The sequence below is a fragment of the Drosophila rhopaloa genome, unplaced genomic scaffold, assembly GCF_018152115.1.
Source record: "Drosophila rhopaloa isolate 14029-0021.01 unplaced genomic scaffold, ASM1815211v1 contig_115, whole genome shotgun sequence".
Classification (NCBI taxonomy): Eukaryota; Metazoa; Arthropoda; class Insecta; order Diptera; family Drosophilidae; genus Drosophila; species Drosophila rhopaloa.
This window is the reverse complement of record NW_025334990.1, coordinates 8,357,501-8,385,120: the sequence shown is the minus strand read 5'-3', so window position 1 is coordinate 8,385,120 and position 27,620 is coordinate 8,357,501. Positions and strand designations below refer to the sequence as shown.

The 27,620-nt window shown below is 39.8% G+C and overlaps 1 protein-coding gene across 4 annotated transcripts; it reads left to right on the top strand.

The window, feature by feature from the left end:
* Window positions 1–1,423: 1,423 nt before the first annotated feature.
* On the top strand, window positions 1,424–27,620 carry LOC108041142 (protein dead ringer). 4 transcript variants are annotated; one of them, XM_044460239.1, is made up of 11 exons: window positions 1,424–2,150; window positions 13,304–13,473; window positions 13,538–13,676; window positions 14,334–14,673; window positions 14,737–14,852; window positions 19,418–19,490; window positions 23,079–23,262; window positions 23,627–23,774; window positions 23,839–24,335; window positions 25,094–25,728; window positions 26,306–27,620. In XM_044460239.1, exons 1-11 carry the CDS (start codon window positions 2,064–2,066, stop codon window positions 26,650–26,652), a joined length of 2,736 nt encoding a protein of 911 aa, XP_044316174.1. In that variant the 5' UTR covers window positions 1,424–2,063; the 3' UTR covers window positions 26,653–27,620. The 4 variants fall into 4 exon arrangements, with proteins under 4 accessions (XP_044316174.1, XP_044316176.1, XP_044316172.1 ...); XM_044460241.1 differs by having other exon boundaries at window positions 1,425–2,150; window positions 13,538–13,688; window positions 14,752–14,852; XM_044460237.1 differs by having other exon boundaries at window positions 1,425–2,150; window positions 13,538–13,688.

Below are 27,620 nucleotides of genomic sequence, written 5' to 3'. Positions count from 1 at the left end.
TTTGAATGATGTTCTTTAGATTTTCTAAATACAGCAATGTATTTATACAATTTTGATAGTAATCCTTGCTATTTTGAGTACTCTGAGAACTCCTCAGTAATTGACAAACATTTTTTACTGTGTTTGGATCGACTTCCGTTGCTTTTTCTTCCACTTCTGCCGATGCCGACGTCGCTGCCTTTCATCAATTTCAAATTAGTGAAAATCGAGAAACGGAAATTATTTACTATCTGGATGGGTGGGTGGATGTCTGTTGGATGGATAGCAGAAACAATCTATCCATCCATCTATCTACCGCCTTGGCCATTACAAGTGCAATTTATCTCGCAAATCATTAATCAACCTACCGTTTGCTTTTCCCTCCCACTCCCCAACCCTCGCCCCCCTCCTCTGCTCACACCCACTATTTGGCAATTGTTTTCCGCCTGCGTTTATGTACATTATTATCAGCGAAAGATTTGGCAAGCCATGAAATAAATTTGGCCCCTCCCATTCGATTGGTGAAGTCAACAGAAATTGCACACGACAATTCGACAAATGAAAAGGGCGTCGCTCTTCAATTGAACCGCGTATAAAACATGATTGAAATATACGCGAATGAGCCAATACAAGCGTACACAACTTAGCACTAAGCTACACAATATTTATTATGTACAGTGTTTACAGGAAATTATATGTTAATCGTACATAAATACAATTTTAACTTTGATCTCACAGTGTACAGTATTATATTGTCATTGATCATCAAAACGTATTTTAAAATTTGCGATTGATTAAACGATGTTACAAAATACATTTTTATTAGTATTTTTAATAAAGTGTTTCAATGAATATTGAATGCATATTGCAAGCGTTTTATAAATATATTTTTACAGAAATTAATTAAGTTTGAATCATATTATTATTATAAGATAACTTTTCCAAATAAAAACTCGTGTAATGCTAAACAGTTTAACTTAGAAATATATGTTTTGAAATGATTTCATCCTGATAAGTGATTTTAATTTGGTATTAACCCATAGTTAACAACCTTGTAAAACAGTGTACCCACGCTCTCCGCGTTTTGCGGATACACGACACACCTTTGGCACACGTGTGTGTGTGTGTATCGAAGCGAGCGAATGGGCAGTCGGCGTATTGTGGACACTCTCACACACACATGAATCGGGCATTGCATAGATTGCGATTACAATTTTAATTTAATTGACCACCTCCCCGCCACCACTATTCCAATTGGGAATCGGTGGAACGGCAATCTGATTGGCTGATGGCAGTGAGATTGAGAGAGAGAGCGAACGAGTTTGGGGAACATGTGGAACATTCGAAACATACCGCATAGCCACCCCATATTTCCATCGTTCCGCGAGAGTTATCGAGTGAGGAAGGAAGAGACCGTGTTCCATTCCCAATTGGACGGCTCTCAGCAGAGGTTGGCAGAGCTGCGGCAGAGCACATGAAGTATATAGTTTCTTGTTCGCGATTCAGATCGATTTTGGACTTCGGAGTGGACGAGACGAGACTCTATGCCCAATTGGAGTTCCGTGAGCGTCGGTCGTGCGGTCGGATAACGGCTTTTCAAATGGACACATCATTTTTAATTAAGTAACATCGACCAGTGGATTAATAACAATCGTATTCTGTGTGTGTGTGTGAACGTGATAAACAAAAACAAAGAACAAAAACGCTTGGTTAAAGATTAAAGTGAGAAGCATAAAAACCATCCGATTAAACAACCGCAAATAATTTGCATATTTGCAGCTAAATAAACAGAGCGTCATAAAATCCCAGTGAACGGTTCTTAATCGCAATCTCCTTTTTTGCTTTGCCTACAAGAATAAAGTGTGGAGATTAACGACGATCATAACGGTTCCCGCATTCGATTTGAGAAACCAAATGCTGGGCACAAAAGTAATGCCGAATAGATGCTAAAAACATAACAAAAGAGTGCTGTGCCAACTAACTAACTCACTGAGGAATAATATCACCGGTGATCATCGATCGCTTATCAACCGGAATATTCTTAATATTCGTGACAGTCTAGAAGACCGAACCACTCCGCTTCAATGCAACTGCGAGTGCACCCTACTATGGACTGTAGCGGTCGTTCAACCAGCAATATTGAACGCGATTCCGATCTGGGAGACGATTTGGTAAGATTAACAGTCGATTTTATATATTAGATCTTTCGATTATAGACAAATGTTAGTTATAGAATTGAATGCACAGCCAAATTTTAAATTATTAAAACCAGCAAATTTGATTTGTGCTAGCCTAAGCGAGTAATATTAATTCCTATAAAATTAATTAACCTTTTAATTGATGATATATTTATGCCTTCTAGCTATCACTATGCATCCCAAGTTTTTCTCTATCAAAGTTCAATTGACTTAAACATGTTTATTAAGAGAATATATGCAAATTGAACATACATTTAAGTCATAAAGTTAATTGGCATAATTGTGTTCAATAAAATTTTAATCATCGACAAGACAAGTTTTCCAGAGATCCTTGGACTACGCAAAGGGAAAACATATGAACAATTTATTATCAATAATTATTTTAACATTTACTTTTAAATTGTAAAATACGAACATGAAAAATATAAATAAACTACTTTCAATTTGTATTTATGATAATTAAAAAGTGCCCCCTAAAAGTGCCACTTAATTGAAATTTTTCCTCTGCATTCCACTGTGTTTACAACAATTCCGTTCCAAGACAAAAACATTCATTTCAAAATAATAAATTTTCCTATCAATATTTTTAAACATATTTTCCAAGGTGTGAATTTCACCAAATGATATTTGTCAAGCGTACAAATTAATAATGTATTCAACCTTTCATCTATCCATTATATATAGAATTTGATTTGTTTTCTACTTGCCATGTGGTAATTTGAGTAACTAATGCATCAATATCCATTTGCCACGCGAAAAATATTATTTAATCTTGAGAATGGAAAACAAGTGACAAATAATAGGGGTGGGGGTGTCTAGCCTAGGAAAAGATCTTCTAACAGGTGCGTCGAATGGATCTATAAGAAATACTGATTTGCCGACGGAACGCGGTAGAAATATTTGCACCCATCAATATCGTTTTATGCCATCATGATCTCTTGTTTGGTTAGCAACTTATACTTGAGTTTTTGTTTTCCTTTTTGTGCCCGAAACCAAAACCAATTCCTGCAATTCGACTCACATTGTTTGCAGATGATTCAAAACGTAATTATAATGTTAAAAAAATACGTTGATTCAATCGAGGATGGGAATACGAAATGGGGGAGGTGATTTTTTGGCGTTTCTGTTTGCCGGAGAGCCGTTAAAAGGTGACATGCTAAATGGTCGCATACAAGACGGTTATTATACAGAAACAGATATAGATACAGATACAGATACAGACACAGGCACACTCACCGGCATACTCACACGTTGATCGAGCTAAGTGCATAACATACTCATAAATACAAATAGATTCATCTGTTTCGGGGACCGAGATCCCATCCCAAAACCAAAGTGGTGGGATCGGATCTCGTTCACAATTTCCATCGATTGAAAGATCTCTTTCAATTCAAGCTCTTTGATGGCGTTCATATGTAAATAAATTGTTCAAATATTTGCATTATTTGTTAGTACCTTAAATGAATATTAAATGGGTTTTATTGCCTTTCAGGCCTTTCGGCCATTCGCTTTCAGGTATGCAGGTTTCAGCTTCATCTTCGGCATAGCATCTTCTTCAATTCAATAAAACTCTTGTTAGTTTTTGTTTTTGTCTGCCTCTCTGTTTTTCTTTCATTTTTATTATTGTTAATAGACATTGCCGGCTTGATCAACAATGAGCCAGACTTTATACACTCACTGCCGGCCGGCTATTTACATAATTTTTAATAGCCTCGCTTTTGGCCGGGCCAAGAAGACGGGGCTGTGCAAACAGACGTCTGAATCTCGGATCCATTCGTCATCTCGGACATTAAACATCGATGTATTCCCTTCTTGACTGGTGGTGTTAATTGAAGGGTTCCTCGCATAGGGCATTTCACAATTGAATGTCCACATGTGGGTGCTGTTTAATAAACCCCAGTGCGAACCACAAAACCATCGCATCGCAGCAACATGCTGGTGTCATTCGCACATCCGATCCGTGTTTCTATTTAAATCAAATCCTGCGGCCACTCGTTCCGATTTTCGACTCGAAAGTCACGATTAAACAATAATGTGGGCTGTCAAAAAGTCATAAATTCTCAAATGAAACCAAGTCCGAGAAACCAAGTCGTGCCCAATGGTTCATGACCGATGCCTAATGCCCAATTCCCAATTTCGAATTCCGAATTCCCAATGCCCAGCATCGTCATCCGAGCAGCGCTTTAATTACATGGGTTAAACGCAGAGTTTAAAATTATTGCCGAATTTCTGTCTGTAATTTTTGAATCGTTTTTAAATTAAATCAAGCCAGCGAACATGACTTTCAGCAATTGAAAATCACTCCGCTGGCTTTTGATTCTTCGGATTCTGGGGATTCTGACCACTGCACGTGCTCCGGGCAGAGTTCCCACATTAAATCACATGAGTGTGGGTTGGGGAAACCCCCCGAAATCTCAGTGGTTGTTAACGGCTTGACTGTGGTGGTGGTGTTTGCACTGATTCACACTTTGGCCTGATTCGGGCAGCGTTTTCCATATTTATTTATGACCATTTGTATGTGGTAGCCTAAATGTTGGGAAAATCTTTAAATCTTTCATTTGGGTCTTTGAAGAAATATAATTTAATGGAGCTCATTGAGTGTGAAAGTCTTGTAAAACATTCACCTAGATAATTTTTTTTATTATTTATAATCTTTAAAATAAATGGGTTTGTATATAAAACGCTTTGTCTGTAATAACTAATACAATTAAAGGAATAACGTTGGTCTTAAAAAGAAAAGAAAGTTTCCATTACACCAGATTTTCTATTACAAAATCATTATTAATATCCAAATATTTGTATTAGTGTTATAATTTAATCTACTGAAATTTTTATATAACACTGATTTAAAAAAAATGAAAAATACTCTTTTTAATAAAACCCATTGATATAATATAATACTAATAGTAATAAATGAATAAACACTAAATATTAGAGAAATCTAAAATATTTAGAACTTATATCATTTTAAAACTTTGTAACTCATAATAATTAGTTCGTACTTAAAATGTTGAGTTCCAAAATCGTTTACCTGGTGCCGAAATCGGTAACCAGTTTCACACTTGGTCGATTGGGAAACGAGGCAGATTGGGCCATTTACACTCCCTTCTGGCCCCTTTCCCTCCATGACTACCAAAGAAATCATTTGGGTCGGACGGGCAGCGGCACCTGTTATAATTTGTTTGGCTTCTTGTACGCTGACAGGCAACGATTTTTATTAAATTCTTTCTGGGGGCTCTTCGGTTTTCCTCTTCTTGTTTTGTTCTTCTTCTTGCATAACCATATAGCAGGGGAAATATTTGATTAAGTATCTAGTGGGGGCCTTTGGGGGATGACATGTCCCTGACTCTTTCCCCTTCCATTTTTTATTTTTCTGGTGGCGCTTTCAACCGCAATGACAAACGAAATTTGTTTTGCTTTTAGTTTCTTCTCGGGGCGCGAACTTGAAACTGCCCCAAAAGGGGGGAGGATATGTCACGTCATTCGGATATATATATTTATAACAAAAAACATATATATGTATATTAATTTTTCAACGAATGCAGTTTACGGCACACAAAACTGCATGGCGACAAATGTCAAAAGCAGAAAAAGAAAAACAAGAAAAACCAAAGGCGCTATAAACAGCAGAAAGAGGTCGTAAAAAATATGATTATTATTGGCACTATTACAGTTTGCGCATTTCGTATTGTTTTTAATGAATTTATGAATTATTTTGCCAACCATAGCTAATAAAACTGTTAATTGGATTTTTCCAGTACAGCTGCCGATTGTGAAAAAAGCGGCAAGAAAAACGAATTGCGAATCGCAAAACAAAACGTGAATATGCGAGGGCACGAACTGCCGAGGGGAGGGGTGTGGGGGGATGTGTGTGGTGGAGTGGATAAAAAGTGTATTTATCATCGAGCTAATAAAAAGTCTGCCTTCTCATTTACTCTATATATCGCTCTCCCTTTTGCCAAATACAAACAGAAATGGGCGTGCCAAATGGCCAAGGAGAAAATCGCGTGAGCATCAACAAATTGAATAATCAAACTGGCAAACAAAAATTTCATTTTCGTGCAAAAAACATCCTTGTTTAATGTTTGGCTGTTTTCCTCACTTCACACCTGAACACCCCTGGAATTTCTGTATAATGAAGCCAAACAAATTCCAACTGAAATCAATACGTAATTATTATCGATTCATAAACGAAGTCGTTTTTGTGAAATACAAATTGGCGATTTTAAAAACCAAAAGAGAAGGCAATTAACATTCTGATCAGTACAAATTTAAACTTATATTTTCTTCTCGAGCCACATAACTAAAAATGTTTATACTACTATATAATATATTATTACATTTGCTGTTGATGGTTCTGAGAAATATTTGTTTTGCATACGAATTTTTGTACAATTAATCAATTTAAAATATTAAAACTAATATAAAGTGAAAATACAGATTTATTTTTGTTAATCATTAAAAAGGGTTAGAATCAACTAGCATTAAAAATTTGTTTACTCCGGAACCCCTTTCACAAATGACAGTGAATATAAAATCTCAAAAAGAAAATCATGCGAAAATTTCTTATTCTTAAAACCAAAAAGTATGCTAGTCAAAGTTTAAAAACTCTTGCAGCTATAACAAAAATATTTTATTCTTTAAAAAAAACTATATATCTCGAGTTAAGTGCTTCAAACCAACAATGTTATATCAAAACGACAAAGTTATATTGATTTTTCTAAAATCGAAAAAAAAAATCAATCTTGGAAATAAGTTACAATTTAAAAAAAAATATTTTCTTTAGTTCGGAAAGACGGACAAACAACCGGACATGTCTAGATCGAACCAACTGGTCATGGTAATAAAAAAAGAAAAAAAAATTTAGTCATCTTTAAGAAAGAGTTTTTAGGAAGTATCAATAAATTGTCTAAATTGTGGGCCCATCATCACGAGCATACAACTGTGTTTAGCAACATTCCCTGATTAACAATGGTGCAAAGTGTGGCCTTAGAAAACTTTCTTTATGTGGCGACACCCAGTCATAAAATAGAGATATATTTCGGGCAGGCGACTGTAACAAGCCTCGGTGCCCCCGCCAAACCCTCCCTTCGCGTTGGGATCCAATAAAGTGAGGTCTTTGGAGTCCATCCAGGCAGTCAGTCAAAAGACAAAAAGACCAAAAGACCAAGACAAAAAAAAAGAAACAAAAGACAGGCGGACTGGCGGGCTGGCCAAGGCAATAAAATAATGCAGTTTTTAATTATTGCCGCCTGCAATCGAAGCTAGACGCAGTGAATCCACCCCGGAGACCCAAGCTCCAGACTTGGGGATAAGTGCGACTTGGTCCTAGTAAAAACCGAAACTCCAGACCCAGACGTAGACGTAGAACCCAGCCCAACTATTGCCGTTTAACCGTTGCGTTTCTCCTTTGCGCCCTATCGTTTTTTTCTCTTTTTTTTTTTTGTTTTATTTTAACCGGTTTTGTTTTTTGTATTTTTTATTGTTTACGCGAAATTTTTCGTCTGCCCGCCGCGCTCAGTTTACATGGGCGTGCGTGCCAAAAGGGTTAAGGGGGGTGTCGTGACCAAGGGGGTGGTGGTGGTGGTGTAGTGCGGGAGGGGGAGGGGGTTGGGACAGCCAGCCAGCGCCATTATGTTTTGCCAGTGTGTGTGTTATTATGTGTGTGTGCTTGTTGGCCCGTTTTTGTTGTTTCCATTTTTATATTTTATTCGCTTTATTTTTTCCGCTTCGACGCTTGGCGAGCGAATGAAATCGCGTTTGTACGCACACACATACAGACACACAACCAAACACATGCCCGAGTATGTGTGTGAGTGCGCGCCGGCATATGTATCTTTCAGATACGTTTTGCATTTTAATTTTATTTCCAAGCTCTCGTTGCGTTGCCCGAAGACCACGTTGCACATGTTTTTGTCCCTTTTTTCAACATTTTTATTTTCTCTCGTTTTCATCATCTCTTCAGTTTTTAGCCGCTGGCTTTGAGTTCTTTTTTCCTTCGAAGTATCTGCATCCAGTTGCATCGCACTGAAATACATAATTCGCCACGGGGTGCATGCGTAAATGGGCAATTTTTATTTATATATTTATTCAGCTTATTTATCCAACCACATGTGCCAGCAAAACTGAAAAAGAATGAAAAAGAGCTTAAGGGGTTGATTGGTATATAAAAAAAATATTTCTTTGATGGCTTGTTAACGGTTTTCGTTTTAAATAAATAATGACTTAGAATATTTAATCTTGGCTGTAGTCCAATTAGTAGTTTTGTCTATTATTAATTCCGTGTAGAAAGGTTTCTGAGATCATATTGAATGTCTCGAAGACTTAAGACCCCAGGGGCAGAAAGAATTCATCTCTTAAGGGGATCGTGTCATCCTAAGATTATGTTTTTGACAGATATGAAGATGTGACATCTGAATGTTTACGAGACTATTTTTATAGATGCGACATTTGTCAGCACACTTATGTAATCTTATATTAATTTTATAGGCTTACAATGTTACTTTAAATATTACATTTATATCAAAGTTTTAATAATTAGTTATAACTCTGTTATGATTAACTAATAACTATAAAAAATCTACATCTTCGTAAAGAACGTAGATACCTAAACTCTTTTTTAAATCCATTTAATGTTGATTTTGATTGGCTAAATACATAAAACACAATTCCTCTCGTTTGCTATCTCTATATTTCGAACAATGTGAGTAATTTCTCAGACCTACGATTTGAATAAGACAAACCTAATAAACTTAAGACGCCAGTACGCCCCGTACTGATCCTCAAATGAGAGCCCAAGCGAACCCACTTGAGTCATAAGGACATTAGGTCTTAGTTTGTCAAGATAGTTCGGGCTAAAAAAAAAGGAAGAAAGAACAACAAAAAAACAAGGAAATTCAGTTGTAAAACCGGCGACTCGAGCCACAAACACAGATGCGGATACACATGCTCGCCGGCTCGTAATCTTAATCCTTCACACAATAAACGCCCCTTGGATGGGCTGCTGTATATATGATTCTCTCCTGGTAGCAATATCCTGATCCTGTTTGCCGGCAGCGCCCTTCACAGCTTCGCTTCAGGATTGTCGCATTATGGGTTTTCGAGCGGTCGCAGCGGTTCGTCCTTTTGTTTTAAATTAGCACGGCATGTTGCACATACGGCCTCCGTCCTGCTGTCCGTATGTCCGTCCGTTTGTCCGCTTGTCCGTTTGTCCGTCTGCGAAACCCTCAAAAACGTCGAGCAATTTCCTACAAATTTGTCATTGGCAAACCATATTCGATTGTCGTACAACGAATGGAAATTAGGTAAATTGCATTTGTGGTCGCCAATGCCAATGCAATGATAATAAATTTAGATAAATTATTTCCAGCTACTTCTATCGAAAAAGTAATGTCAACACTAATTAGCGATAAAACTGGAGGAGAAGGGCGCCGGGGGTGAAAACGGTCTGGGGCAAATAAATTAAATATTTTACCTATACAGGCCACTCAGATACAGATAGTTGCCTCTGTCTGCGGTGCATTGAAAGCTATTAAAGTAAATTGCACAGTTGCCTGCCCCCATCCACCCTCAAACCCCCCGCACCCATATCCATTTGTTTTGTTTGAGTTGAGTTTTGGAGTAGTATCTCTACATTGGACATGTGTACGGCCGCGTTTTCCTCATTGTCTGTGGGTCTAATTGCGATTTAATGTCTTGCCTCGGCAGTCGGAGACTTCGGTTTTAGCCGGCGATAACAGTAGCGTTTTATCAACGCAGAAATTAATGGAACTAGCGTGTCCCCCCACCAGGTGGTTTTTTCAATATAGACCCATCTGTATATGGCCGATACTACCGGGCGGTACACCTCCATTAGTCGACTTTCCTGAGTGTGCGGGTGTTTTTCCCGCCTTCCATTGGATGTGACTTAATGCCTTCCAAGTGGAACACCTTATCGCTTCATGGTGATTTATGCGACGCCTATTACGACTATATATTCCGCGGAAGCTCTCCCGATATTCCAATGAATTCCGTATCTGAAATGGGGATCGTTGCGGTGATTTTGATGAATTTCTTCCTTGGTTTTTTCCTTAATTAAAGTCAATGAGCCTCGAAATGTAGCCATTTTGTGTAGTTTTTTAACATTTTTAATATTTAAGATATTGTTAGTCTTTAATAAGTTTTTTGGCCTCTAATTAGAAAAATTATCTGCAGGAAACTTGTTTAATAATGTTGAAAAAAAAACATTTTAATACATTTTTTTTTACTACAGTTTTTATGAATATTTTTAATTAGGTTGGGCAAATAAATAAAAAAAATTATTGTATACTTTGGTATATGGAAATCGCCTTTAAACATTTTTCCATTAATGCTACCTAATAATTGTTTTTATTATTAAAACCTGCTTAGAGGCTTAAAGTTGTTCAGAAAATAATGGTATCGCTTTATTATTTTTCTCATAATTCGCAAAGCCTACTTTGTTAACTTTTTAATGAATATTTTAAATAAATTACATGTGTGCGCTCTTTGGACAGCCACTTCCATCTGCCGATCCATTGCACTTGCAACAGCAACGGCAACGGCAACATTAAAGCGGCACAAATTCGTTGTGCATTAATTAGACATTTTATAGGTGCAAGTTGGCATGGCCTGCATGCCGTTTTCCGTTGGCTGTTGCCTCTTGGCCGTTGGATGTTGGCCATTGGCGGAGCCCAGACCACAATTTTGTTTGGGCCTGGTCAACAGCAGACCGACCGCAACTAAAAAGACGAGGTCCAGAGGAGCAATATGGCAATATGTGTGCATCTGCATGTATTTCGCATGGCTTCGATAAGTTACATTAATTTGATATACACACACTCGCAAACATGGGCCAAGTAACCGCCAAGATGAGTTGGCTAACCAACCAAGCCGGGTTAAGTTGAGTTCGGTTACCAACAGCGGCATCCAATGCGAGGGGTGCCCAACGATCTTCGAACGAATCGCTCTTGTTTTTCTGGATGGAGGTGGTTGGCAAATCTTTGAGATAGTTGCTATAACTAAGACTTAAATAATGGTAACACATTTTAAAAATAACGCACTTTAGATTAAAATGTAATTTAAATATATTAAAAAAACAGAAGTATTTTTTTGAACAATGTGTATAAGTTAAGCCTTTTCTTTACAAAAAAGGACATATTTAAAGGTGCTGCAGAGCAGACAATAATAATAAAGGAGTTTTCTTATTCCAATCACCAAATAAATGTAGTTAAAACTATTTTTAAGGAGGTACTGATGATAATCAATTTATTAAATAATGTATAAGTTAAAAATAGTTGATTCTTCATAATCAAGTGTACTTTAAAGATTACAAAATTTAATAAAAGTGCTTAAATCCGTATTCAGAACGGCATTTAAAGTTTGAAAAAATATTTTTATACAGACATGACAACATCACCATAATTATTTTGACCGCAACTGTGTGTGGAAATGCATATGCAACATTTTCGCCATAGAAGCGGTATGCATTTGCGCCAACTTCAAAGAATTCCGGGAACTTCGTTTCTCTATGGTCGAGGCATTGTCTATGCCTTGGTTTTGGTTGCATTTATGATTATGCCTAAGCGACACCAGCAGTACCAGTACTATAGTACCACTGCATTACCAACGACCAAGGCGATAAATGTTGAACACACTCACAGAGCCAGCAAACATCCATATGCACATCCACATGCAGATCCACATCCACATGCACTTGCGCATATGAGACCGACTTGAGTTGGCCTGGCTTACTTTGTTGGGTCCCGCTCCCTGCTCCTCCGATGGCTGTGTTTAAATTGAAAATTCCCGATTTGCACACAGTCACAGATGCGCTTAATTTGCACCTCTCCAAATGCATAAAAACCAAGAAGCCGTGATGGAGTTGCAAGGAGCTCTATGCGAATGTGGATGTGGATGTGGATGTGGCTGGAGCTGAGGCTAAAGATGCAGTCGCAGTTGGTGACTTTGGCACTCTCGGCCATGCGTGGCGGACTTCTTGGCAAAGAGTCACGGCTGGCAGTGGTTCTGAGACCAAAAGACCATATCTACCAGGCCAGACCAGGCCAGACCAGACCAAACCAGGAGCGGAGCGGAGCGGAGTGGAGTGGAGCGGTCGACGACAACCGGCCCTGGAGTGCCAACAGCTCTGGGCTGATTGCCGTTTTGTGGGTCTACCACTGCCATTGTTAATTTATTAAGTGGTTACCTTTGTTGTCACCCCGCCGGAGGAAGTTGCTTTCAGTTAAGGCCATAGTTGCTTTCAATTGAAATTGGTCGGCGTGGCTTGGTTAATGTGGCTCTTGGCACATGCCATAAACCAGAATCGAGAATCGAGAGGCCTGACTCGCAATTCACAGCCCCATAGCAAATAGCCATCTGTATCAATGACCACCACTGCCCACGCAGAGTGATCCCAGCCAGATCCGAGTGACTTAATATCGATTCTGATTCTGATTTAGCCGCTTGACAAAGTGTCCGTATTAAGCTAGCCCAGCATGCCGCTTGTTGACATAAGCGCCGCCATTAATTCCCCATCAACTCTAAGGGGTTTCTTTGTCTTCCCATCTGGGTGCACTGAGAACAATGATATAGGATGACCTTTAATCCTTAGATTATTCTTTTCACTTTAAAAGAAAAAATACAAGTAGGCATGCTAATACTCTAACTTTAACTAACTCTAAAGACAGACCGAAACTCAGAATTATTTCCGGAGAAAGAAACTCACTTTGAAGTTGTTGCTCTTTTCTGTGATTAATTTCTGATGGTGACTTACACAGCGAAATTAAATAACAACATTAAAAAAATACTATTTTTAATTTGGCAAAAAAAACAAATCATTAATCGTTGATTGTAATGTTAAATTATTTGTGGTTTTAATAACGTAGCATTTCCCAAATTTTCCTTTCCTAATTTTTTACTATTTTAAAAATATAAGTAATTACAATAAAATTGTATGCTTTTAAAATTATAACTGTATTAAACCTTTTTAAAAGTACCTAATGGTTTATAGCAAAAGGAAATTATTTATTGATAGGTATTCAATTTAGATAACCAAATGTTGTAGTCCTAGTAAAACTTTTAATGTAAAATCTTTAATTCTCTATTGTTCTGTGTTTTTTCCTGTGTAGTCACATGGTGATCGAACGGACGACGAGATGCGCGACTGCGACTCCGTGGACGGGGAGCACCATCAGCTGAGCGCCAAGGCGGCGATTGCGGCCCGCTTGAGTCACACAGTTTCCGGCGGAGGAGGAGGCAACTTCGCCAGTCCCGAGCCACAGACCGAGTTGCCCCTGAGGTGAGTGACTGCTCCTGATTAATGTCCTGGATGCGGAGGTGCAATAATCCCCATTTTCTCACAGCCATCACCATCAACTGCCGCCAAATCACCCGCTCAACGCTCTGGGCAGCTTCATGGGCATCGGTGGTCTACACAGCATTCCAAATCTGCAGCACAGCGACGTGCTCGAGAAGCTCAAGATGCAGGTGCGCGACATGAAGGTGGGCCTGATGGTGAGTGCTAAGACAACCAATAAAATCACAAATTTAATGATTGATTTGAAACTATTAAGTTCTTGCTGCGAGCAAAATTAAAACGCAATTTTCAGGATTGATAGACAATACTTTATTGCACTATAAATTAATTGCCATTTTTATGGATTTGATTTTTCTTGGATTTTAATTGATAAAATGATTTATGTGAAATGAAAGATCAAATGATTATTGGCGGGTTTTCTGTGTTTGACCTCTTTAGAAACCATCAAATATATTTATTGGATCTTATTGTTATAATGATAAACTAGCTCTGTTAATGTAAGACCGCAAACGTATAACATTAAGGAATATATTTACTTTTAGAGCAAGCTTACAATTATATTTTCGTATCATAGTTACTTTTTTTGTCTTTTTAGTGACATTATATTCTTGTTTACATTTTTTTGCATGGTTTTTAGGATCAGCCTTTTTAAAAGTAGTTAACAAAATAATTCTAATAATGTTATTAATTGATACTTGATCAAATTTAATACTTTTAGACTGAAAAGTTAGAGAGAGTATTGAGGGTTTAACTTTAAAAACTTAACAGTTACCTAGTTCTGTAAATGAAAGTTGTGTTTTAAGACTTTCTTAACTTAACTATAACATATGTTTGCTCCGCAGGAACAGGATTACGCGGCCGCAGCTCATGCCGCTGCTTTTGGGGCCAATATGCTGCCCACGACGATCAGCTCGGGATTCCCGCTGCCCCACAATTCGGTGGCTGCGGCGGCGGCAGCTGCCTCCTTTGGCCACGTGACCTCGACACCGAGTGGTGGGAATGGGGGCAGCTACAACGGTGGCACCAACACAACGCCCAGCTCCAACAGCAATGCGGCCACCAATGGGGGTGGTAATAGTGGACCCGGCGGAACCGGAGGATCCGGCGGGGGAGGAGGTGGAGGAGTTGGTAGCCACCAGTTCTCGTTTGCATCCCCCACAGCAGCGCCGAGCGGCAAAGAAGGTTGGTATCTAATCTATCGCGTGGCAGCCGGCGATCCATTTGTTGTTTAACTGTTGCACTCAGCCCGCCACTTTGCAGCCAATTCCGCATCCAACTCGTCGACGTCCAGCGAGGCCTCCAATTCATCCCAGCAGAATAATGGATGGAGCTTTGAAGAGCAGTTCAAACAAGTCAGACAGGTTAGTAGTAGTGGTGGTAGTGGTAGTAGTAGAGGGTCCAGTCCAGTCAATTGAAATCGACAAAACTGTGTGTAAACAAGATGCAGGCAAGCTATCAATTAACGACTAATAGCTAGTCCATTGGGAGAGTATCAGCATGGGCATCATCTTAGCCATCCCACCTGGCCAAAGGGGCTCGAAACCAGTTGCAAGATGCTGCACTCCAGTCCAGTTGAGTCGATTCGAGTCCAGTCCACTTTTGTGATCTCGTTTCGGATCGCCTCGTTTCGCCTCGACTCGGTTAATGTTATAGTGCCGCCTTGAGGCGTTCCAGGGGATACGATAGTTCCGGTTTGCAATTGAGCAATTAATGTGGCCCCTTTTCGGGCGTTAATTTGGTGAGAAAATAGCTGAGTAGCTAAGTAGATGAGTAGCATCCCCCGGCATGTGAGGTCCAGATGCTGACCAAGAGACCAAGAGCAATTAGGACGGGGCGATTGTAGGCCCAACCGAAATCCCCTCGTTTATCTTCACTTCGACGGGCAGTGCACAATATTTTGGTCATTAAATGTGGTTGCCAAAATCGAGTAACAGATACACGGATACACTGTGTGAACCTCGACAGCTTTTAACTCGATTCAGTTCGGTTTGGTTTGGTTTCGTTGCGTTTTTGGCTTGGTTCGGTTTGACTCGTCTCGCTTGGGCCATAAAAACCGAATTTCGATTAACTTTAAATGCACACACTCGAACTCCCTTTCGGCCATTTGCGAGGGCAGAGAGCTATCCATCAAACGGAGCCCGCATTCTCTATGCACTATAAAAACTTTGACCCTCGCAATGCAATGCAAAAGATATTATGTATCTGCAGCTTTTTTTACCCCTCAAATGTATCTGTAACTTCACGCTTAACACCTTCGCTTACACCGTGTGCGGCTCTTGAATGATGATGATGTGCTTGCAGAAACCGGCTGGCCAGATATATATATATATAGATATACTCGTATTATGTCTTCTTTTGGACCCTCTGTAGGTGTTGGATATGCCCCTCGCAGCACATTCAAAATGGCTGTTTCGCTCTTTCATTAATTGTGGAAACGAGACGAAACGTTAATTATGTTAATTGAAGCGATAGCTGCGACTACGAAAGCCATTTTGAAAGAGTATCGCACAGATACGTTCATTCATTCGCTCGCCATTTGCCATTTGCCTTTCCCTAAATTCACAGTGCGCTCTGATTTTAGTTCTCAGTCTTGGCCATCAGTCAGCCAGCCAGTCAGCCATCCATCCATCCATCCATCTATCTATCTATCTATCTATCTATCTTTCTATCCATCCATCCGCAGACGAAGACAACAAGTAAAACAAAAATATTATTTTTGGTACATTTCGCTGCTCATTTCTTGTATTATATAGTTTCTTTGGTGCGGCTACGACTGCTCTGCTCTGTTCTGCTCTCATTAATCAATGTCAATTATCTGTACGTACTGAATAATTATGTTTAATTATAGACCCCAAAGCATTTTCCAATAATATTCTATATTTTATTTTATTTCTTTGTACTTAATTCTGAAACCAAAAACTATATGTGGACTTCTTGAGGAATTCAATTGTGGGGATTGTGCAATTTCCTTTCAATCCAAAGCTTTTGTTGGCGCGTGTTTTGCCTTCTGTAATTAGTTGATCGGGAGTTCACTTAGTCATCGTTGAGTTAACGATCTAAATTTGTTTCAATGGTTAAAGGAAAATATAAATAAAAAAGACTAAGATAATCTACATATTATTATGTTAATATAGTTACATATGTTACTTTACCAAAAACCTGAAAATATAGTTTTTCAAAAGGTGACTATTGAAAGTTGTTTTGTTGTGAATGTTTCACAAACAAACATATTTTTATAAATATAAACCTTCATAAATAAACGATCTTTTATTTTGATGGGTTTTAAAAAATCAAATTCTTAATATTTTAATCACTAAAAGCCATTAAAATTAAAGATTCTTTATTTATGAAGATTTCCACCCTATGTAAAAATGTATTTTGTAAAATATCACGAAAAGAAACGTTGACAATATTTAATTAAGTGAAAGATCTAGAATGATGATATAATTTTAATTGGCTATTACTTTGAGCGCTGTAAACTCGGATTCTTCATATGCAGAAGCATTCCCCAGAAAATATAAAGAGCCAACAAATGAAATAAAATATATAGCCCAACAGTACGGAAAGTCTGTTCAACACATTTCGAATAATGAGTGTGAAATTCTTGAATAAATATGAAGGCAACCTGCAGATGTATCTGTATCTTTAGCTGCTTCTGCATTCGGTTCGAGGCGGTCAAATTATGCCCTGGATACTGCAGGATAGCACTTAGGAACCAAAGCCGTGCAACGGGATCTCTGTCCATATAAATTTTAATGTCCATTGGAAACCTTTTTGCATCCATATGCTATGGCATCTGTATCTGTATCTGATAGTTATAAATTACACCCACGCACAAGCACAGAAAACAGGGGCAGGCAAAAGGAATTGATCTGGCGAAAATGCAGCCGAAGGATTCCCAGAATCAAGGATTCAAATTTCAAGCACCCAGGCAGCGGATTTGTTAGGTACTAAGTCTAGGCGACAAATAAGTGAGATTATTTTTATAACCCGAACCCGAACAACATGTGTGCGCTCGTTCAGGCTGCAGCAGCGGCCACCTCGATAGTTATAAAAACGATTATGATTGGTCTACAAAAATCCCTGTTAGGGGATAAAATTCTTGTTTCCCGATTTTATAGTTTTATTGCCACGGATTTGGTAGAGATATTGGTAGCGCTTAACGGTTTTTGTGGCTGCCGTGATGCAAGTTAGGGATCGAAAATCAGGAGAGAGATATATCGGAAAATGAGGCACAGGCAGGTTTGCAACCCTTGTGTGAAAGCGGGACTTCATTTTATGATTATTAATACAAAATACCCCAGACAGGCAGGCAGTACACCGCACATAGATACAGCATATGTGTGATTGTGTGTGTGTGTGTGTGGATATTCAAATGTGTGTGCATGTGAGTGCAGCAACAGCGACGCCGGCAGCATTTCGATCCAGACTCCTGCCACATATTTAGTTGATAAACGACCTTTGATGGCGTTGCATCGTCGCGTTGATCAATGAAATAAAACCAACGAAATTGGGTTTTTAGCTGTGAAACCAGAAAACAAGTGATAAATAGTTTCAGATATTTAAGATCGAGCTCAACAAGTGTTTAACCAAAATGCTTATCTCCGAAGATCAAATACAGGAGGTACATATATACATATATGATATATAAAATACAGTGTAATCAGTGAAAAAGAAGGAAACCTCCAAGGAACCAATCCAGTTGAATTTCAATTAATTTATTTTGTGTTTGGCTCAACCCAGAGCAGTATAAAGCCATGTGTATAAAAAGGTTTTGTGTTTGCAATGCTCCTATAGCTCTTGTGGGCGTCGAGCATCATAAAAAATATCCCCAGCCAGTTTGGAAAGAAGTTGGCAGGAGGAGTCCAAAGTGCCTGGCCAAAGTCGGGGCTCCGAGTCTGACTTGGTTTTAAATCATTTATGCGAGGAGGTGGAGGGGCGAAAGGAGAAGGAGGCAGTTCATCATTCGCATTGACTTAGAATGTGCACCACGGATGGGTTTGGAATAAGCGACTTGCCTGGGTTACCAACTCAAGCTGCAACTCCGACTCCAACTCCTTTTCGTTTCTTTCTTTTTGCAGTAGGCGGAAAGTATGATGAATTCCGAATTTGATGAGTTCACTCCGATGTTGTCATTAATTCTGAACATACTCGTACTCAAGTTGTGACTAGGGTTTTTCCCTCAAGAGTTGGTTCCTGGTGGCAAAGGTCAAAGCATGAGCCGCAGGAAAACCACAGCAGATAGTGATGATAAATAATAATCTGTGAACGGCAGATACATATGTATCTATCTATGTATCTCCATGCCGTGTATAACTCTAGCCTTATCTTTATCACCTAATTATCCATTGTACGATTCACGCTCATTGAGTGCTTCACACTTTAACAAACGTTAGGGGAATGTTTCTCTATCAACCCCCAGCAAACAATGGAAATCGTTGGAGGGAGGGATCAAGAGCGAGATGGAAAGACCCAACACGCGCCCCTGTCATCATGAGCGTCTATTGTTGGCCCAACAAAAGGCCAGGAGTGGGCCAAAACTCCATTTTGTGCCAAACCATTGGCCAAAGGAGTCAAGTTGTTGGGTCTTTTGTTAGATTGTTTTGTTATTATTGCGGCTTAATAGGCTTATAATGACTCCATTTGTATGTTTTTCCACTCGGAAACCAGATAAGACTATTTGTAAACATATATTTATGTCTGTATACAATCAAGTAATTTTTAAATGACATAGTTATTTTCGTGATTTTTATTAATATCATTAAAAGTTACTTTTTCTTGGCGCCCTCGGGTGGACGCAATGTTTGTTTAAACAGATGCGACTGCTTCCAAAAAAATATATTTGGGGAAATATATTATCTTTATTTTTAAGGAACTCTGTAAAATCTAGAAATATAAAACTAATTATCTCCGCTTCTATTTACAGCTCTATGAAATCAATGACGACCCTAAGCGCAAAGAGTTCCTGGACGATTTGTTCTCGTTTATGCAAAAGCGCGGTAAGTTGCATCTTGCATTGAAGTGTTTTCAAGGGGTGAAATGAGGGGTTATTGGGGGCTATTGCTCGAATCTCACATTTGCATAGCCCTGGCCCAGATGACGGATTGCTGACTCAGCCAGCCAAGTGTTTTTGGGCTCACTCAAATTATGTTAATTGAATAAATTTCTCGGCACTTTGACGTTTGATTTTGAAGAGCGCGAGGGGGAGGTGGGGGCCAAAGGGGGGCCATTAAAATATGCAGAAATTCTGGTGAAAAGGAAACCGAGAGAAGTAGAGAAATCATTTTGGTGGCTGACTTTTTGTCATTTTGTCACTTCAAATTACTGTCACACTCACACAAACGCAATGGGGGTACCATATGCATATTGGTACTTAAATTTTAAAGACGACTTGCAACGGCAATCGGAGCAAATGCCTATTTATACATGCGCGTACGCTTTCCTGCACTTTTGTCATTAATTATGGGCATTACCAAATGCGAGGGAAATCGGTGGCATGCACCCAAAACTATTGCATGCCGTGACTGTACTTTTTCAATAAATTACACTTCCTGTTGGCCCACTGCAATCCTTGAGCGTCCTTTAAATAATGGTCGTTTGAGTGTGTTTGCCGCGATTGCCTGACTGGCAACTTGAGAGCGCATTAAATTTGTTTGTATTTGCATAAGTCATATCCCAGGGAACCAGTATGGGGGTATAGTGTTGCCCCAAGACAAACCTTCATAACGACAGTAATGGAAGGGAAATTAAAAACAAAATTATTGGTTTATCCACATTTTTATAAATATTTGAATACTTCATATCAATGCGAATTTATACAGTAGTCATTCATCGTAGAGTTGTAATTTATTTGATATGACAATTATAAGCAATAATGGAGAAACCATAAATATTCGGTCATGTGGGGTAAAAGGATTAAATTTTGGATTTTAGGTTAATAATACATTATAGACTTAAACAAATAAAATATTTCTTATTAACTAACTACCTTATTTCTCCGAAATTATTATTTAAAGGGCTCTTTAAGGTGTGTCACTTTCAAAAATATATATTTGTTTATGAATTTCGCGCACAAATATGAATAAATTCGGGGTAGGCAGAATAATTTGCTGCACTCAAGACTTATTTGTTTTGTGCATTATTTATTTATTTCATGTAATTTAGTATGCGTTCCATACAAAGTATATAAAAATCTATGCTTTGAATAAACATACTTACACATCTATATGCGTAAAGCATCTCTGCGGCTTGACAACTTAATGGATTTTAATCTGTCACATGCGTTCAAGTTTTGACATATGCATGCCCAACCGACGCGGTCACTGCAAAGGGGGCGTGGCGGGGCAGGGGCGGTGGTGCAGGGAGGGGTAGCAATGGGGGATGAGGGGGTAGACTGTCTAAAGTGTCGTCCGCCATGAGAAGGAAGCGCCGAAAAATGCGACTCGGGCCAAAAGTATTCCGTGTCCATGTGTCTATAACCGAATGATATTGTACAATTGTACAACTAACTAACGGAAATTATGCTGAAGCTCATCAGCAAGCGGCGGGACTATATAAAATGAATGTGGATCGCTTGCCGTGAGATGTTTGTGCAGCGAAGAGCGGCGCAATTCTTAATTAAAAGACGTCAATCACTTATCAACGCGGACGCTATTTTCGTAGATATTTCCCAGTGCTCAACGCCCGGTAGCTGGCACATCCCATCATCCAACATTCAACATCTGAGATTTGAGATTTGAGATCTGAGATCTGGGTGCCCGGACCCCTGACTAAATCAGTTGTCGGGACAGGAGATGCGACTCCCTCCGGTGCTGGTGGCGTTATGATTTCAGACTCGATCAAGTTTCTTTTAATTTCCATTAAAAACGCCTGACATCTAGGAAAACAAATGCAGCCGAATAAGTAAATAAATAGATGTGCCCCGAAAAGAGTTCAAGCTGAAAGCCACAGAAAAAATAAAAATAAAATGTAAAAAGCTGCCAAGAAAAATAATAATAATAAGTCGTTGGTCGTTGGTCGGCACATGTGCGTGTCAGGAGTAGCGCAATCGGGATCGGTCCAGGAATTCAGATCAGGATCGGATCGAACCCCTTGGGCCAGCGATCCTATGCGACGGAGAGTTTAATGATCGAATCGAGTGACTGACGGGCAACCAGAGTTGATCATTAAATTGCCTTTGATTATGTGCGTCCTACCCGAGTTTTTTTTTTTTTTGGTATTTGTGGCTCGTGCAGCGATCGATTGCGATCCAAAACTTTTTGCTCTCGCACATTGTATTAAGACCGGCAGTTGTTGTTCATTTATTTTGTGTTATTCCTTTTTGATACGAACATCACCTCGCCACTCAATTTGTTTATATGCATAAAAAACAAACGTATTTTCATTCAATCAACACGTCCATCAAAGAGTTTGATTGATTCCTTTCGGGCTCATAAAACAGAACGAAAAAGAAACCGAAAGTCGATCGATCGACGATCAATCCATGGGGCAGCAACAGGCGGCCAACAGTGCCCCACGCTGCAAATGCGGCATATGCGGCATTCGGTGATATGGTATTTGGATCGTAAAAAGGAAAGGAGGCCGGGCAGCATTATACAAATTCGAATTACTCACGTTCAGAGCCAGCAATTATGCAGGTTGATTTGTTTTTTATTCCTTTTCTTTGGGCCCTACAAAAAAAGGCGTTGGGTGTTTTAAGTGCTAAATGCTACAGATGCTGGGGCGGAGATTTTGGTCGAAGGAAGACATATCATTAGAGAAAATTGGACTAAAATATATGAAATATAGCCTTTATTAAATGAAAAGTTCTAAAGTCTTTGCACGTTATTTTGAACCAGTAATTTATGATTTATCAATTTAAATGGATGTCTAATTAAATTTTAATTTTTATTACTATGAAAAGTTCTGAAGTCTGAATGTTATTTGGCACCAGTAATTTCATTTTTTTTATATATATTTATCATTCAATTTGCTTTATACCATGAAGTATAAAACTAACCAAATTAAATTTGTAATAATCATGCATTAAATTTTAATCCCAAAACTAGTTTTAAATTTCTTTCGGTGTGCAATAAAAAGAGATCAACCGGAGAGTTGGAAAATCTTTCAGGCGCACGTGAAAATTTGAATAATACAATTTCAATAGCAAATAGAGGCGAATGCCAATGTATATGATGATGATTAGCCGCCATAAACAGATCAACATATGTACAAACATGTGTATATATGTGTGTGTATTTGGAATCGGGCAACAATTAGGATTTATTTCAGTTTTTATCGGCTTCGGTCTGCACTTTTCAGCTGCTACCGGGGCTACAAGTGTTAATTGCTTCGTGATCGATGAGTGGGAGTGCGACTGCTGCGGGGGCATCGCTGCACTCTTTGGGAAAGATAAATCTGTTTTATGGATCTTTAAATCGTGTTTTGCTTGTTGCTGCATTTAACGAGCTGGATGGAAAACATCGCCAAGTGCAAGAACAAGTTTCATTGCGCAAACAACAGAGTTCGAATGTGAATCTGAATACGAATACCGAATATCGAGTGTGTAGTAAAACCCTTACCCATTGTTTTATTCCTTTCTATTGCAGGTACGCCGATCAATCGACTGCCGATTATGGCCAAATCAGTGCTAGATTTGTATGAGCTGTACAATTTGGTGATAGCCCGCGGCGGTTTGGTGGATGTTATCAACAAGAAGCTGTGGCAGGAGATCATCAAGGGGCTGCATCTGCCGTCGAGCATCACCAGTGCCGCCTTCACCCTGCGCACCCAGTAAGTGGATATCCCCCTCCTCCTCAATCCCTTCGATTCCTGCCCGGTTACCTGCCACGTTGAGCCATGTCCAAGACAAATACAAACACCATCAGCATTCCCGAGTTGGAGATGCGATGCGGGGCAAACAGAAACGGACAATCAAACATTGCAGCGATCAAGCAACAATCGATCAGCGATCTTCGCTCTTTCTCTGTGGGATCGTGATTTGTTTGCCTGTCGCTTTCGTATTTACACGATAATTCAACTTAAACAGGACATCGACGTGAAGTTTCCCCCCGGTCCCGGTCCCTGTCCCTTGCCCTGCCCCTTTTAGTTTGCAGCATGTTTGCCGTGCTTATTAATAATTTTATGCATCTTGCAGATACATGAAGTATCTGTACCCGTACGAGTGCGAGAAGAAGAATCTGAGCACGCCGGCGGAGCTGCAGGCGGCCATCGATGGGAATCGCCGGGAAGGACGTCGCTCCAGCTATGGGCAATACGAGGCCATGCACAACCAGATGCCGATGGTGGGTATTTAATAGAGTTCGGGGAATACCTGGTATTCATATTCATTCGTTTGCCCCCAAATAGACGCCCATTTCGCGACCATCTCTGCCTGGTGGCATGCAGCAAATGTCGCCTCTGGCTCTGGTCACCCATGCCGCGGTGGCCAACAATCAGCAGGCTCAGGCTGCGGCCGCTGCTGCTGCAGCTCATCATCGGCTGATGGGAGCTCCTGCCTTTGGCCAGATGCCCAATCTGGTGAAGCAGGAGATCGAGAGCCGGATGATGGAGTATCTGCAGCTGATCCAGGCCAAGAAGGAGCAGGGAATGCCGCCCGTCCTGGGCGCCACTCATCCACACCAGCAGCAGCATTCACAGCAGCAACAGCAGCAGCAGCAACAGTCGCAGCAGCAACATCAACAGCATCAGCAACAGCAGCAACATCACCTGCAGCAGCAACGCCAGCGATCCCAGAGTCCGGATTTGAGCAAGCACGAGGCACTCAGCGCTCAGGTGGCACTGTGGCACATGTACCACAACAACAACAGCCCACCGGGATCGGCACACACCTCGCCGCAGCAACGGTAAGCGCAACAAGTCATTAAAATTTGATTTAAATCGGTGAAGATACCCAAATTACGATTGCCAAATGTTTTAAGTAATAGCAGGCAGTATGATTGAACCGTCTCTAACTGGTTTTTAATTTGGTTTTCGTCTCAGGAGATTAAATATTAGTTATGGATTTTTTTTTATATTTTGGTTTAATTTTAAAGTGTGCAAATTATCTTCACCAAATTTAAGAACCTAAATGAAAATTTAATTAATATAACGGATTATTTCTTGCTAAAGTTAAAATAATAAAAAATATTCAAAGAGGTAGAAACGAATATTTTGTCCATTTATATTGCCTTAAACTATTTTGAAATTTTACTGAGAAACTTACTTAATAGATTTATAAAAATTAATAAAAATTGTTACGTAATAGCTAAGCATAGTTAACCAATTTTTCCAGTTAAGGAGTAGGATTCCCTTAACTAGTTAAACAATTTATAAATAATAGTTTAAAAAAATTTAAATATTATTACTATTATACATAGGAATAATAATAAAATGCTTTTTATTTAAAATAAATTAATACCTATTAAAAATACGATAAACAAAAACGGCAATATAGACAGATAGCGCCATCTAGCTTACAAGCTTGTCATGAAAAATAGCGCCCTCTGTGCTTAAACTACTACGAGCGTTGCCAGATCGTGTTTTTGAGTTCAAAGTAGTCGTTACAACCAATAGCTAACCATTTTCGTTTCCATTTCTCCTTACTTACCACTCCCGACTGCAGCGAAGCACTGAACCTGTCCGACTCGCCGCCAAATCTCACCAATATCAAGCGGGAACGCGAACGGGAACCGACGCCAGAGCCCGTGGATCAGGACGACCAGCCCCACCAGCCGCCTCCAGCGAAACGCGTGGGCAGTGGCCTCCTGCCGCCGGGCTTTCCCGCCAACTTCTACCTGAATCCCCACAACATGGCCGCAGTGGCAGCGGCAGCCGGGTTCCATCATCCATCCATGGGCCATCAGCAGGATGCCGCATCCGAGGGCGAACCGGAGGACGACTACGCCCACAACGAGCACAATACCACGGGCAACTCCTCCTCCATGCACGACGACAGTGAGCCGCAGCAGATGAACGGACACCACCACCACCACCATCACCATCAGAGCCACCAGCTGGACAAGTCCGATGACTCGGCCATCGAGAACTCGCCCACCACCTCGACCACCACCGGTGGTGGTGGTTCAGTGGGTCACCGCCACAGTTCGCCCGTTTCCACCAAGAAGAAGGGCGGTGGCAAGACCCCCAACAGCGGAAAGGATCTGCCGGCCGAGGACAAGGAAGCCTCCACTGGCAAGCTCAATCCCCTCGAGACGCTGAGCCTGCTCTCCGGCATGCAGTTTCAAGTGGCACGGAATGGTGAGTTGAATGACATCACTAGTCTACTCGAATTATACCACAACTCAAACCGAATTTAAGAGAATTGCAAACCACTTAAAGTTTGGAGCACACATGTGCATTTCTTTTAAATATCTACATATATATGGAGTTTCTCATATCAATTTGCCCCAGAAATATGTATGAATAATGTTTAATATATTACCGAAATCATTTATTACTTTTACTAGTATCTCTAATTTGAAAAGGTTTATTTGTTTTACTTTACCAGATTGAAATTTTTGATTTTCATTGTTTTATATTGAAAAAGGGTTTCGGTTTATAATTATACACCTCTTAAAGGGATTAAATTATAATAATACAAAATCGGTATATTAAATCTTAATTTATAAAGTTCAATTGAAAATTGTTTTAAATATAAAATTTAAAAAAGCTCAATAATCGGTGAGATATTTTTACCTTTTGTTTAATACGTTTTATTTTTCAACCACTGTTTTAAAATATGATAGAAAATTATACACAGTTTAAGTTATAGATATTCGATTACAAACGCTAAAACATGTAGAAATGCATCTAAAACAAACCCTATCTTTTACAGGAACTGGCGATAACGGCGAACCGCAGCTGATTGTTAATCTTGAACTTAATGGCATCAAGTACTCGGGTGTGCTGGTGGCCAATGTGCCGCCATCCCAAGGCGAGACAAGGACGAGCTCCCCCTGCCAGGCCAAAGCACCAATAAGCGAGGAGGAGCACGACGAGGAGGAGGAGCCGAAAGCCGCCGAGGAGGAGAACCATCGATCGCCGGTCAAGCAGGAGAGCGAGGAGGCCGACCAGGACATGGAGGCCAGCGAGGTCCTCGTGAACGGAGGCGGTGCGGCGGTGGGCGGCGGTGGTGCTGCAGGCGTGGGTATACCCCTGCTCAAGGATGCCGTGGTCAGCTAGAGAGGATAACGAGGACCGGCAAGGAAGAGGAATACCAAAGTCATATTTTTCAGAAAAATACAAAAGCAGTTAAACTCACACAAGCACACAGATGCCGAACATTAATGTACATACACACGCATGAGGCAGGAGCACAGGAGCACGAAGGACGTGGATGTGGATGTGGATGAGGATGTGGATGAGGATGTCGATGTGGCTATTGTTGAGGCCAGGACAAGAAAAGCGCATTAGACGCATCCCAGCATTCGATGCTTTCATGCAGCACCGTCACCCCGCCTGATACCTACCTAAATGTTAACCGTCGCCAGTAGAGGATCATACAAACATATATATATATATATATTATCGGAAAGTATATAGGATACATGTGTGCTCTATTTCCACATTTGCATAAAAGACAAGCCAGCGAGCGTGTAGTTATCGATAGCCATTACTTACATAAGCGAGTGCATCACTTCGGATACACGCAACCAATACCCGTATATATATGATATATGAATTAGGTTACGATTCCCAGAAATCAATTTGTTTTTAGCTTGAAATCTGTTTTATCCTCTTAAAAACTTCTCCTATTTTTGTGTTAGGCTGCAAAGCTTCTGTACATATCAATCAATACTTAGCTCGTAGACCATATATATGGTATATATACATATACATATATATATATATATATTATCTAAACGTAGTTGTAAGAACACATTCACACATCAGTGCACACACCGCTAACACACATGCATATCCATTATGACCGCATCGTAGACATATTTTAGACATAAAGCCAACACAAGTAATAAGCATAAATGTATCTGTCGTAAAATTAAATTGCGCTTTTGGCACCCCCACACGATTTTCCCGCAATTTCTAACTACTACAAAGCCAAGCGGAAAGTGGCAAGCCACAACAAAATTGATGAGCATATTCTAAGCATAACCGTTCAATTTATTGAATAATAAATCTATTTAATTTTA

What these genes read in the sequence shown, in the direction of transcription:
- LOC108041142 (XM_044460237.1), top strand. Translation starts at nt 2,064, where the DNA reads ATGCAACTGCGAGTGCACCCTACTATGGACTGTAGCGGTCGTTCAACC. An exon ending in ACATGAAGGTGGGCCTGATG is followed by an intron (nt 13,689 to 14,333) that starts GTGAGTGCTAAG and finishes TTTGCTCCGCAG; the next exon opens with GAACAGGATTACGCGGCCGC. An exon ending in TGCACAACCAGATGCCGATG is followed by an intron (nt 23,775 to 23,838) that starts GTGGGTATTTAA and finishes GCCCCCAAATAG; the next exon opens with ACGCCCATTTCGCGACCATC.